The following is a 14,797-nucleotide window of genomic DNA, read 5'->3' as shown; positions in this document are numbered from 1 at the left end:
TGTTCCAGTTACATTTTGTCTACGTTACAACAATATCAATAAAAACAGGCTAGAAAGATTAAGACGGACATGATACAAACGGATGTCATTTGGCTGAAGCTCTGAGCAAATTTTAGAATACTTCGAAGATAACAAGCCTAACCAAGCACTGCAGGAAGTGTCTATTTATTGACAGGTGTGCAACAATAAATCCTTCATTGGAGTGTGTGTTAGAGAACAATTAACATATGCTAGTTATCACTTGAGGTGACTGGCCTTACTGTTAACAAGGGACTACAGAAGAAAATGCGCTCCATTTGTAATTACCATACATTCCCCTTAAACTACATGAAACACATACACGCAGTGTGGCAGGATGTGACACTTACTTCCTGTGAAAGGCGTGTTTGCATGGGCATATCCCCAGCTCGTCTTTCTGTTTGAACTCCTCCAAACACACCGCGCATATCTGCAGAGGGAGAGAAGACCAGAACACACTTCCTTTACAGAGGCCGCGAGCACAATCACACACGCGGCACAGGGACCCTCAATCACTTCAGCCTTCAGCAGAGGCTAATCATTCCACAGATTAATTAGTCTAAGAATAATCTCTCAGAACAGAATATCCAAGTCCTGCTCCAAGAGGGAAGAAATGAATTCTCTCTCCTCGGTGCGAGACAAAGAACAGAAGAAAGAACCACCTACGCTTAGAAGGACTGCTGATTCGAATGGCCGTGCCCTGCTAGTCTGGGTATGAGGAATGACTTCTGATTGGCTATATTTAGCATGTGACCTTTGGGTAGGTGAGATCTGCCTGCTTGTTCCCAGGGGAGAGGGAAGGTGCTGGTTAGCGTGTAGGCCCAGGCGGGGTCTCCAGGGTGAGAGAAGCTAGCGCCTCACGCAGAGGCGCCCCTAAAAGCCCTCTCTGAAGCACCCGGTTCTCAAAAAAGCAGGGCTCTCGCACGTCAAAATACGCCGTAAAGCAAACCCACATTTTCAGTTACCAGCTTTTTCTCTCACTTTGGGAGGGACAGCTGTGTTCTGTAAGCCGTTCCCGTTACCCAGCGTCCTCCACTGCTCTGGGAGAGCGCGGCCTCCTTCACGGCTCTGAATTCAGAGCTAGAGGCGCGCCCGCATTCCTCCCCGAGGTATCGAAAACACGAACGAAACCGCGGAAAACCGTCTGTGCTAGAGGGGAAAAAAACGAAAAGGGATCTACACACACACACGGTCACGCCGCATGCCCGCACAGTGTGGAGCAAAACGGCGACAGAGAGAGAGAGAGAGAGAGAGAGAGAGCGACGGGGAGAGAGATTAACACGTGTAACGAGAAGCACAGAAGAGCTGAGGCAGCCCTCTCTGTTTGTGTGTTATTGAACAGCGATACGGCGAAGAACATTCTGGAGACTGGAGAGTGTTGGGCGCCAGGAGTCGTCTAAATGTGAATTACATAACAGAGGCAGGCGCCATCTTCCAGCACCACCCCCAGAGACTCCCATGGCTCCCTGTCCTGGATTCCAGCCCCCCCCCCCCCGACCTGCCTGTCACCCCCCCTCTGCCTCAGGGCACAACACGCTCTAAGTGTGTTGACAGCTTTTTCGCCACTGAACCGGGCAGAGTTCTGTCCTGGCGGCCACGGGCCCGGGCGAGAGCGGGAGGGTCCAGCTGTGCGGTGTCACCCGGGCGTGTGCTCGCTCCGAAAGGACGAAAACATCCGCCGCGCCTCCCCGGGACTTTCCGCGGCGAACGCCGTCCCCTTGAGCAGGGGCAGCTGCCCCTGGACCATGCCAGAGTGAAAGCCGCTATAGCGGGTCCAGTTGCGCTGGAGAGCGGAGGGGGCGTTAGCCGTCCTGGTTTACATGGCTTGTTTTTCCCCCGCAACCCGTTTCTTCATAACATACAATTAGGTCCTGTCCCTTCTCCTCAAAATTCCCTGCAAACCACTCACTGAAGGCCCTAAATGACTGAGTAAGTACCGTATTAACGCACTGCGATACTGGCCATGCTGGTCCTGTTTACGCGACTGTTACGCGTTTACAACGTTAGCCACTTTGGATTCCGTTTAAATGAGCTGCGCTACTAGCTTTAAGAGGACAATGGCAAAGGCACTCTGGATTTCGCTAACTGTCTCATGCCTCGCAACTCGGTAAGGCTAATGGAGAAACTAGGCAGGGCTGTGCCTGCATCCAGTGCTCACATACAGGGCTTACCTTTGTGTGCGCGAACAGTGCGTTCGTGTGCGTTTGTGTGCTTATGTGTATTTGTGCGTGATTGTGTGTATTTGTGTGATTGCGAGTGTTTGCGTGCGTGCGTCGGCTCGTGCGCATTTGTATGGTTGAGTGCGACTGTGTGTGTTTGCATAGTGCGCATTTGTTTGTGTTTGCGTGTGTTTGGGTGTGCACTGTTTGTCGTTCATTGCCGAGAAACAGGATAATTTAATGCGAATTAAGGGGGAATCGCACCCTGAGAACGAGAACAAAACGTGAAACAAGTTGCTTTTTAAAGGTCCTGATATATTAAACATAATTATTATCTTTTTTTTTATTTTATTTTTTTAAATGAAGCAGGCACTGAAAAGGAGCAGCAATCGCACTGAAGCTGTTCCCAAACAAATGAAGTCCACTGCAATGTGCTTAAATAAAGATAAGTTCCATGAGTTTCTTTGGACAGAGGCAGCTATTTATAGCGGAGGACTTTCGCTTGTCTTCGCATTCAGCCTTCAAATGCAGCCAAAGGGTCATGTGACTCTCGCAGGAGGCTCCGATGACAGCGTGGGGCACGCGTGGACGGCTGGTGCCTATCCTGCGCCATTTCCAACAGCGGCGCATGGACGTGAACAGCTATCGGCGCTGTTCGCTGATTAGCCCACCGCTAATCGCCCGCCATTCCCTTCCATAGATAACGCGCACACTCAATACTACACTAACTACAGCATCTACACTAACTAATACTACACCAACTACAGCTATCGGTAACAGACAGCAGCCGTGCGGCCGTGCCCATAAAACGCCATAAACCCGCCGTTAGCCTGTCAGCCCGCGGCTGGGCGGTGCCAGCGGGGCGCGTGCGGGCCCGCATTAGCCTCTCCCTGCCCGTTTTGTTTCTCTAAACCGTGTTGCGTGCGTGGCTCGTCGGCAGCCGGCCGCCGGGTCGGTCGTCGGGGGGGCGTGGCGACGGCAGCGCTAAGAGGCGGCACGTCTCCGCGGGGACGCGTCTGCCACGTGCCGGTCTCTCAGCCGCGGCGACGATAAAGCGGGGGGCTCTGACATCAGCACCAGTTTGATTGGCTCTAATTCCACCGGCGTGTGAATGACGCTGGTGGCCTTTGTGTATGAGCTTCTCCCTCATGCCATGCTATAATAGGCGGCCTGTAATCTTCCGTTGGCAGACCAACTCTGATGGCAGGCTGACATTGTCCTACAGGGCAACTCAATGACAGGCTCAGATTCTGCCACAGGTAGACTACTGTATGTGACAGGCTGACACAGCCCTACAGGCCAGCTCTCGGGTATGGTGAAATTCCCCCACAGTTAATCAATGTGATAGTTTGACACAGTCCCCTACAGGTCAGCTGGCATTCTTGTGAATGAGAGACTGAGAAATGAAGGGGCTTACGTTTGCAGTTTCCTCCATTTTTTAGCAATGACAGTGATACTGAAACTCCTGAAACTCAGCATACAGACACCATTTCCCTGCTCTGGAGAGGCCCCACTCAGCCCTCTTCACACATGTTTTACACATGCATCCAGTCTTTACAGTGTATAAGAACGTCAAACAAAACAATCCTCAAAATCTCTAATGTCCTCAAAATGTCAGTACACAGTCAGGTCATAACTGACCTCCTAAACCACACACACACACATACACACACAACATATGTACACACAATTCAACAATCTACTGATTGTTCAAGTGAACTAGGTGCCCTCAGGTCTCATTTTGAGTCATTTCTCCTACATGACATGTAAATGTATTATCCGTATTATTAGTATTTCAACTGAACACATACACATTGACCATTTTTAGGTAAAATGCTATTTACAAAATATCCTGCCCAGACCACACACATTAGCAAATCAGGATCCTCTGCTGGAAATGGGAATAGATACCATGCCAGTTGGGAATGACCCGTGAGCAGGTCACCGTTATCCAGGCCAGCGTTTTCCTGACACGAAAAAGCCAAGCGAGGGACAAAGCGGCAAAGTGCTGACCCCGAAAGTCACGGGACGGGGACAGGGGCCGGGCGACGGGGCACCGGCGTCCCGGGGAGCCTGCCCGGCCCGGAGAGAGAGAGAGAGGCCCCTCGCCGCCATTGTCTCCACGCCGCAGCGTCTGAGCCACAATGGAGGCAAAGCGCTACAGTGACATTACTGTACAGCACCAGGCCCCGCTTGATTCGCTGCGGCAGCCCCGTCATTCACACTGGTGTAACTCTGTGCCAGGCGACACACATCTGCCCATAAGTGTGCCGTTTCTACACAGTCTCAAGTAAGGCTACTCCCCCCCTGCTGGACCACTACTGGAGTACAAATGCAATCCAGCTACACATGTGATGGCTGTAGCTTCTGCTGAACTGGAGAAGCTATTCTTTACTCTCTGAAAACCATGAGAGGAGAAGTGGTTAGGACGCCCAATTTGAAATCAGAAGGGTATGGGTTTGAAGCCCTCCATTACCTGATACCCAGGTTGAGAAGTTTCTATTAAACTGTGAGCTGTGAGTCAGCAGGTACATGTAAATCTGTGCACCCACCAATTTGACATTTCCTCAGTATTTATTTCAAGAGTCTTCTTTTGTAGGGGAAGATGTAACCAAAGTCAGAGGGGAAAGAACAACAATATGTGTCCTTAACTTCGACTTCCAAGTCAATGCAAGTCTTGCTAATTTTCCTCAGTTTTGGCAGTTACCTTTAGTGGCTGCTGAACTTGCCAAACTGCAAACTGAGTTTATGCATCATTACGGATAATTTTGTATCGTCCTTCGGACAATCGTGTTAACAGTCTCAAATTCCACAGTCAATGGGCGTGCCCAAAAGCCCGACCACACCAGCTGTATCCAATCCCATAAAAGTGCTAAATTAAAAGTAAAGAGTGAGGTAAACCGATAAGAGAGAGAATGCCTTTCTTCCCTGCACTTCGTGGCCAATGTGGCACCCGCCATTAACAGCCTTATACCGCTGATGTCTGGAGCCAAGCCGTGAAGGTCACTGAGCCCTCCGGGGAACGGTAGGGCCAATGGGTGAGGGGACAGAGTCGCTGTGCGTTTGTGCTTCGGTCAGCTAAAGCTCAAGGCTATGTTTGTCCACTGCTGTGACTCAGAAAGACCAATTTATCACACACACGCGCAAACAAACGCACAAACACAACACGCACACACACACACACACACACACACACACACATACAAACACACGTGTGCGCATGCACACAAAAAAATTCAGCCCACTGTTCCTCAGCCACTCCCAAAGCAAAACAGAAACAAAGCATGCCAGCTAAAACTGAAAGTGAAAATGCCCATATTTGCATTGAAAAGGGTGCTGCTGGTTTCAGGGCAGACTTCTGAGAATTCAGAGTATTACAGGAACCTCACGTTTTGTCGTTAGCTTTGTCTTGCTAAGTAAACACATTACCTGGCATCTCGCTCCCTGAAACGCCTAGAACGCAAAACACACTCAAGCCTCCGGAATGCTTATAAATCTCTGATTCATACCTGTGCTTTCCACACTGTGACTAATAAAAATTGGACACACCAAGCTGACAGAGTGGAATTTTTCCATTCAGTCTCGAAACAGTCATTAGCTTGACTTTTCAGTTTTTGTTTCAGCTTCAGTTCATGTCATCTTAAATAGACAATGTAGCAACACCTTTAAAAAACGAGCAAATTTTTATAAAAACCAGTGCATACTTCAGGTGTCCGTCATCTGTCAGGAGTCGTTCAGGAAATAATATAAAAATACAAGTTGTTCTCACTCATCTGGCTGAACATTTCCCACAAAGTAGAAATAAGCTTGTATAAATCAATAAAACAAAATGGATCTCTTGGAAACTGGCGTTAGAATCTCTCCCTCAGCCTACAGCTTCAACCGTGTGGTCAGAAAACCTGTCTCAGAGAGCCAATCGATCTGGGAACATATTTGTTTTTCTGGAACACATTTCCAGGTGCTGATACCAGCCTTCACACCAGGACTCCATGTTATGTTCGCTGTGCCCGATGACATTATTCACCCAGGCGCTACATGCCCTGAGTGCAGGTTAACCGGGTGCAGGGGGCTTGTTTACCCAGAGCGGGCCCGCGGTGTCGCACGGGGCCCTGGGCATTCCTACGCAGCGGGACGGACGCTCTGGCGGTCACGTCGAGGGGCCCGGCCCACCGCGAGGGCTCTTCATTAGAGGGGACGCGCTAAGCGCGCCGAAGGCCCGCGCCAAGTTTGGGAGCCCCCCGAAGGAGCGGAGGAGGGTCAGGCGCTGCGGACGTGCGGCGAATGCAGCCAGAACACGCCGGGGCTCAATCTTTATCTGCGCTGTCAAACAGGAAACGCCTTCCAGCATTCCAGCCTGGACAAACAGACCCCTTTCTGTGGCTACTCCTCTACTGCCACGGCTTCCCATTAAGGAAGAGAGGGGCGGAGAAGGGAAAGAGAGAGAACTGTAGTCTGTGGAGCCTCAGTGTGTAAAATCGCACCAGGCCGTCTGATTAAATGTGAAATTTAATAATGGCGGACCGCTCTGTTTAAAGGGGCAAGTTCACTTTCAACCCCTTAAGGCGTGAGATCACAATACGTAATTAGAATGTTCTTAACTGAACATTCTAATGCTGATGTAACAATCACTGCTGGTTGAATAGCAACAGAGTTGTACAACACTGACTTCGAATTTTGGAGGAAAAAAAAAATTCCAATAAACCTACTCTTCAAAGGGTTAAAGAAGGACGGCTCCAGAGGTTGACATTCCTCTGGCTAATAATAGTGCGTGGTTGCCGTTGCCGTCGGCTCCGCTCCCAGGCCGGCGGTGGCTCTGGTTTCCCGCCTCGCTGAAACAATCCCAGTTCCCTGATTACTAAATGTCAACTGGCCCGGTAATCAGGAAACTGGGCACTCCCTGCCCTGTTCCCGAGGATGTACCGTTTCTTATCAGGTGAGCAATCTGACCGCACCACAGTTAAAGCATGTAGCCACCTCACAGGGATGGACCCGATTTGACTACAAAAGGGGAACTACAGCGCTACTCACAGAGCATTGGGTTACTGGCTCAGACGGACGACTGACTATCACACATGTACGTGTTCAGCAAGGTGATTCAAAGACCGAACAAAAGAGCAGCTATGCAAAAAAGCTGTTAAACACAAGCGGTTAATTACTTTGCTTACCTCATGTAGATTTAGCTCCTTGACTTTTTCCTTCTGTATAACCTATTGGGAGAAAAATAAAGAAAAGAAGGCATTAATAGGCATCACAAAATTCAATGCTGTTCATAATCTCTGACTAGCAGAGGTCAGCCCGAAGGCTACAGAAGGCCAGACTTCACACATGCTGTGGGCTGGTTTATTACTAAGGACTGGATTACATTGTCTTATTCTGTTTCTGTTCATGTTAGCCCTATACACATGTTGAGAACTACGTGGACTAAGTACACACTATTTGAAAAATTAAAACTAAAAAAAAAAAAGTAAAAAAAGAAAGCTTGATGATTACATTTGACAATCATTTCACTTCAATCAATACCGGGACTGAACTGTCTGGAAACATGCATACCCACATATTGGGAATATGTCAGGCAGAGAGACACCAGACTGAGAAGCAGAGAGGTCTGTCGCGGTAACGGTGTCAATGCTTTGGGGCCCGCATTGCAGGAGGGTCGTTAAGAACTTAACCCAAGACCCAGACACTCACAGCATCTGGGAAAGTCCACCAGAGAGCTTACATAACAGCGAAGGGGGCCACCACTCCCTTTGCTGGCTTTCTAATTAGCTCCGGGGGGGGTGAGGGAGGGGGGGGGAAATAGCAGATGGTCCCCCGGCTATTTCAGGTGTGATAAGCCTACCAATGCCTCCTCATTAATAGACTGCGGGTTACGTAACCCTCCAGCAAAACAAGGGATCTTGGATCAAGGGACAGAATGCTCCAAGGACAGCCAACTTGGCAGGGCGTGGGCATTTAGAACGGGATACAGGACAGAGGCCGAGTTCTGACGACCCAAAAATAAACATGCGTATTAATATGCATGATATGCATATACAGACATGAATATTAATATGAACGTACCTGCTTGTAGGCGTAGAGCTCCTTGTGGGCCTGATGCCGTAACCTAAAGGGCGACCAAGAGAGAAGAGACTCTTTTTTTAGTACAAGGACGCCACAAACCAAAACACACTTCCAAAAAATAAAAAAAGAACCTGAAACAAGAAACAATGACAAACTGACTGCAGAGTTTTCAATAAATAAAATGTTCATTTTTAAAACACAAAACACTAACTTTTTAATAAATGAAATATAAAACAGCAAATAGTACACGATGTCCAGGGAAGCCAGTTGGCGTATTAGAAAAATTGCTTGCAATCTGAGATCAAATGAGAGGCAGCAGCTATTTGCAGACTTGTATACAGTCTCAGCTGCCAAAGTGCTTTCAATAAGGTGAGACAGAAGCACCATTCTACTGAGTGATGGCTTCGAGATCAAAGCACTTTGACTGCATGAAAACAGACGCCATGTGGAATCTATGAAAAGAAACCCTGCGCGCTTGCTGTGTGTGTGCCGTCTTCATTATATATGAGTACAATATCAATATTGCTCTGTATATATATGAGATGATTAACCTCGCTGACCCAACCTTGACAAAGCACCCCGTGGGTTGGCTGCCTTCAACCTGAGCGTGCTGTTTATCAATGCGTGTGAACTTCTGACCTCCCGCCCCTGCTGTCTTACAGAAGAGGTTCAGTACACCGACTGCAGTGTGGACCGAGTCCTTGGATATTCAACTCAATTTGATTCAAACAGCGCTCATTCAGTGTGTCTTAGCGCCGCTCTGTGCCGCTGCTAAGCTGCATTCTGGGGAAAAAAAAAGGAAAACAGAATAGCAGTTGTTGGAGGTGACTCACCCCTCCCACTGCTATAAGGCAGATTCTTTTGCTATGTAAGCAATGGCGCCTGTGTTCGTTAGCGCACGTTCCCCCTGCACATCTAACCAGAGCCGTAGTAGCCCGTGGGCCCCATTTCTGCTGATGGATCATGTGCGCCACGGTCGAGACCCTCCTTTCAGCCAATCACAGGCTGCGAAAGGTTCACTCCCCAGGAAATGGGAGGGGGGCATAGCAACCTCTATTTGAGGACATCCCACGAAACCTTTACACTGTGTAGATTAATGGTCATCTCAGTTAAAGGCAGCCAAGCATCACCAGGTAACAGAAGGTTTGTTATTGTTGTGACAGCACCCCAAGGCCCTTTGAACTCAATGTTTGGGGGTGTGTGAAACAGAAAGTAACTCTGTGCCTACTTGAAATCTATTAGCTATGTAGAGCTGACATGCACACAGCAAGAATACAGTCAGTAAATACTGAGAGAACTTCTGTAACTACCACCTAGAAAATGTGTGTGTGTGTGGTTTGTGAGGGGGGTGAGGGGGGGGGGTGGCTGCGAAGGACAACCCTCCACTTTGAGCACACTTACAAACTACAGATGAAAATCATAAACGTCAACAATTTTCAGCAAAATGCAATATGAAGCTAGCTGCTTAAGATACTGCTAATTTATAAACCCTTATGTTTTTGTGAAGTTAAATACAGCTGGTTAGCTATATTATAGCAAGCCAAGCGATATTAACTTTGTTCATCAGGCCAAGACAGACATAGACCTCAAATACGTAAACAGAAAATAATGGGGGATTTCAAAAAAGAAAACAACTAAAATAACCAAAAATAAAACAAATAAACAGTAAAATGCAAATGCTTTCGGTTGGTATCTTTATGAGCGAAAGATAAACATGGCCGACATACGACACCAGTGGTGTGGTGTGGTATGTCTTAGACCAAGCTCCTTTCGCATAAATCAATGCACATAAACTTCGAAGAAACAAAACGAGAGAAAGAAAGAGAGAGAGAGAGACCGAGAGAGAGGGAGAGAGAGAGAGAGAGAGAGAGAAAAAACATGGCTTGAGATTTACCTCCATAACAAGTAACCTTAACCTCTCGGAGCAGAGAGGGTGGGATCTGTAAAACAAGCAGCACAGTCTAGGAGAGACACTGACATTCTGAAAGAGACCAGCAGGTAAAGGTGCAGAAACTCCCTTGTCAGGGCATGTAGGGGAAAGGGTGGCCATTCCAGTGTGGGGGGGGGGGGAGGGGAGGGGCGATGAGCCAATGGGAAAATCAGCCAATTACCTCCGCTCCTGTCTGTCACACAGTCAAGAGTGGAGAGCCTCCCCATTGAATTCCAGGTAATGCCACCTCAAGCTGCTTGCAAATTAAAGCATTCCCTTGTTTTAATAAACGTGAAACACAAGAGAGCATTTCTGGACTGGCGCGGATGTGAATGCGGGCTTTATATCGTGACCGAGTGAGACAAATGGCGTCCTCTCTCGGAATGTGCCGGCGAGCGGCGGGAGTACTTCGCGAGCATGTGACGGGTCTGCGGGCGAACGCGGCGGGGGGAGTCGCGACCAGCCGCCGAGCTTCGGGCCCCGCTTCGGCTCTCCCCGCTAATCTCTGCCGGGGGTAAACAGGGAAGCCGTTCGCGGGTCCGCTCCAGTGCGCGACTCCCCTCGCCCCGTACCCGCCCGACCACACCCCTCCAAAGCAGCCCGATGCTAATGTCCAGCCAATCCGCGCTAGCTGGGCTCAGAAACCCAGTTTTACTTACTGGAGTTAACTGTAGGGTTGCAAAGGGTCTGAAAATTTCCGGAAACTTTCCATGGGAAGCTCGAGAATTTGCAACATTTTGCACAATTTCAATATAAAATGCTGGCTTATAATAGTGAATTATTTTGTGGGGAAAATACAGATAGATATTGTGCCATAACTTGGTTAACATATTCCCATTTAATGGGAATTCAGCAAAAATACAGTGAATTATTTCATCAGAGGGAACACACTATTCAACATTCCTGTTTTTATTTTGTTGTTCAGTGAAGGAATCCCATGGATTAAGTAAACACATTAATCTGAACTTCAACTAAAAGCAAAATTGTTTTTGATTTCTATTAGTAGGTTTCATGTGGTCAAAGGTTTACATTTCTACATGCATATGGCATGGTAACCTCCTATATATATTCCCTTAAATTCCTGTGTATTCCTGTTAATTTCCATGGAAAGTTTCCACCCCTGAATATTTCCAGAATTTTGCAACCCTAGTTACCAGCAGTACATAAATGAGAGATGAGGCTTGCAAATAATGAGGTCATCCCATCTTGCAAGGAGCTAAGGTTAAATGTTTGCCCAAGAATTAGGTTCTGTGGTAAATGTGTAATATGTGATCCCTCCACAGTGCTCAGAAGGCTATTTAAGGCTAAAACCTTCTACAGCCCACACCTGTTTTCAATAACAGGATGACTGAAAATGAGCCAGGCAAAATGGAGTCTGCATGTGGCAAAAATTTGTGAAAGGCTGAAGAAACCCCATTGGCCAAAACTTAGTGAAGTGCAACTGGCTGGTTAACAATGCATTAGTTGGCCAATGTAGCAGGAGGGAGACTGCATCTTTAAAAGCTTCTCAGAGTTCAGCTCTACATGATTTTTGTACACCAGTGACTTGGTAATCTGACCACCTTTGTATAGTAAGACACTGTGCTTCTTTCATACAGTTTGTGGGAAACGGGCGGCAAACCCGAAACAGGTCGGATGTTGAATGAATCGGAAAAAATAGACTTACCAACTGCCCCGCTGGGTAGCTTGGGTTTGATTGACAGCAGCTGGTTCTCACTGTCTTTGGTAAGAGATGCTACAATTGCACGTTATTTCTATAGCGAGCCGGTGCCAGGGCTGACTCTTTGGCAGCGCTAGGCACAGAAGGGGGACTGGAGAGGCTTGTCTGAAACAAGGGCAGCTGCCAATGGGCCAGCAGGACAATCAAGATCCTCGCTTTTTGCACTGTAATGCCCTGACTTTAAAAAGCACCTAGGGTTGTTGTTTTAAAAACAAAACCAAAAAATCCCTTTATCACCAATCTCCCTCTGTTTGATTTTCAAGAGCCTATTGACTGAGCCCACAATTCAGTTAAATCCCTAAGTACTGTATACACAGATGGTGTCTGGTTGGAGTTGCTTGTTTATTATATCAAACCACTTGTTTGTTCTGAATAGAATTAGCCATTTTCCTCACATACCCACGATGAATGAACCCTTTTAATGTCATACAGAGAGACATTGTTATCTCTTAATCTGCTTTGGGGCTTTTTGCTTGGGAAAGTTCAGCTCTTTTTCAAAGACAGAAGTGAGCATTTTTTAACTCTTGCAGTAAGTGTATTATTTGAACTGAAGCAACAATAGAATCATTTTGTTTGCTATCAATTTCATTTTCGTTTTGGTTCTATATAACTTAAAAATTATTTAGGCAAAGTCTGAAAATACAGTTCACAAACAAACTATCCAGGGCCACACGCATTAGTATTTTTGAAAAAAAACTGGCTTTGCATAAATTGATGTGCAGATTAATACATTAATCATTATAACCAGACTATATTCAAATAACCCTATGTATTTACTAAGGAAAACAACCCCAGGTGCACCCTAAAACAGGGACAGTACGTTTTTTTGAAACGGAAAGGGGGAGTAGAACATGGTGTGCCAATCAAACTTGGTGGTTTGCCAGTGTTTAATCTCCACATGCTCTCTCACAGATACTGAGCAATAGCATTACTGATGGAAGCTCTTACATAAGAGTTACCACAGTGCATTCCCTTTGCTTACGCTTTATCTAGATGTGATTGAGCACTACAAACTACCTATCCACACAGACTTATCCTAAACAAGCGTTACGCTATGACAAGGCTGTGCAGTTGCTAACAGTCAGATTTTTACATGTTACAGGTAAAGCAAATTGACTGAGGAGGAAAAAAAGACTACCGTTTTGATGCGTAAAAAACAAACTGGCTTATTACTAGTTTTCCAGCTGATGTTTCTATGACTATTGTGTTGCTAAGCGGATTTTGAAAGGTGGATTTCTCAGATTATCAAGTCAGTAAAGGTATTACCTTCTCCAAACTGTGCTGTGAAACCTTTTAACCCTCTGTGGAAAGCCTCTGTTAATGTTTAACACACAGCAGCACCACAACAAATGAAACAAAACAGCAGTAGAGAAAATAAAAGGCATAAAGAAAAAAAAAGCCACACAAGTAAAATAGGGAAATTGCTCAAGATCTTCAGATGTAGCCTAGTACTATTATTTGAAAATTCATTTTTCACTTTAATTTTTAAAAGATTTATACAAAAAAATTAAGGGGGGGAAATATTAAATTACTGGTTGGTGTGGTTAAAAGTGAACCAAATGCCAGTATCCAGTACTGAATTGCATTAAAAATAAGACTCACTTCAGATGGCTTAGCCTTTTCATTAAGATAAACCCTGGTACATTATAGGCCTACATCTATAAACCTCCTACAGCGAGGCAATGTTACTGAACAGAAAAGCTGAAAATACCCAATTGGGAAAGGATTACAAAGCATTACATCAGCATAATTAACTACACAACAAAACTTGAACGAGCAGCCATAAAAAGAAGTGAAGAGCAGTGTTTCGATACCTCACGGTAGCGCCTGCTAAAATGGCCAAAGAAAGACACATAGGCTATATACACTGCACTAGCTGTCAGCAGAAGATATTTAAAAGTGCGGTTATGTAATTGTGAGAAACGCGAGCGCTAGCCAGTCCGCAGCTCGCGTAGCAAGATGGCCCCCGCCGCGGCCCCTGACCCCGACGAGGCGGCGAAGCGGGGGCCGACTTCGCGCCTGCAAGCGGCTCCGCGTTTTAGGCGTACGGCGTACCGAGGCGCTGTGCTGCGTGAGGTCGAACCGCTAATTAAATCCACCGCTCAGGGGCCTGCTAAAGGGCTGACTCCACCTCACCGGTGTAGCTGTACGCCCTGGCGGGCGAAAGGCTGACTTTATCACCAGTTCCCTCCCGAATGGAGATCCTCGTTACGAAACTCAACGCAGCGGTGATCAACGCAGGTCTGATTCCACTGGAGCAGCAGAGCGCCGTCTGTGGGCGGCGCCCGACTTCACCGGACGGCGCCAGGCTGTGGCAGACCGTGCCCAACAGAACCACACCGTGCCATACTGTGTCTAACAGCACCAGACGGGGCCTGATTTTGCCACACTGTACCAGAGTCCACCAGATAGTGACAGACTGTTGTGCAAGCCTGCACTAAAACTGGGAAACCACCTAAGTTCCCTGAGTCTGCCTCTGCTGGCACAGACAGCTTTAACAGAAGATTAAAAGCAGTTCATAAGCAAGAAAGGCCCTGCTCAACTGTACATAACACCCACAAACAATTCTGTCTGCACAAATGATCAGACCTCTTCATGCTCAGCCACAGCTGTAATGTGTCTGCAGTACAATGCAGACAGGGTCGTTTGCATCATCTCACCTGGACGTGGCCGCCCCCGCTATCTAAGCGTATTTCACTCACTGGTGATCAGTCTGCTGCCAACAGAAGCACCAAAACATAGAAGCAAAAGACCTTTGGAACAGCCAACGCATTTCAACCGCAACATTTGACCGGCTTCGCTTCTCCTAAGAAACGTCAGCAGCGAAACCGTGGAAGATCGCCACCGCCGTGCTGCCAGGAAGAGCAATGTCCGCGAACTCCGTGTCTGTGTCATCAGCCGCTGCGGTGA

General features: G+C 47.2%; 1 protein-coding gene across 1 annotated transcript in view; it reads right to left on the bottom strand.

Annotated features, from left to right (window-relative positions):
• rnf24 (ring finger protein 24) overlaps positions 1-14,797 on the bottom strand; it is a 33,284-nt gene that overhangs the window by 3,087 nt on the left and 15,400 nt on the right. The window contains exons 3-5 of the mRNA XM_064335139.1: positions 8,238-8,280; positions 7,343-7,384; positions 369-448 (exon numbers count right to left, since the gene is read on the bottom strand). Coding sequence (XP_064191209.1) covers positions 369-448; positions 7,343-7,384; positions 8,238-8,280 — 165 coding nt within the window. The remainder of the gene's footprint in view (positions 1-368; positions 449-7,342; positions 7,385-8,237; positions 8,281-14,797) is intronic.

This window comes from Anguilla rostrata, chromosome 5, assembly GCF_018555375.3.
Source record: "Anguilla rostrata isolate EN2019 chromosome 5, ASM1855537v3, whole genome shotgun sequence".
Taxonomy (NCBI): Eukaryota; Metazoa; Chordata; class Actinopteri; order Anguilliformes; family Anguillidae; genus Anguilla; species Anguilla rostrata.
Note: the sequence above shows the minus strand (reverse complement) of the source record. Positions and strands in the feature narration are given on the sequence as shown.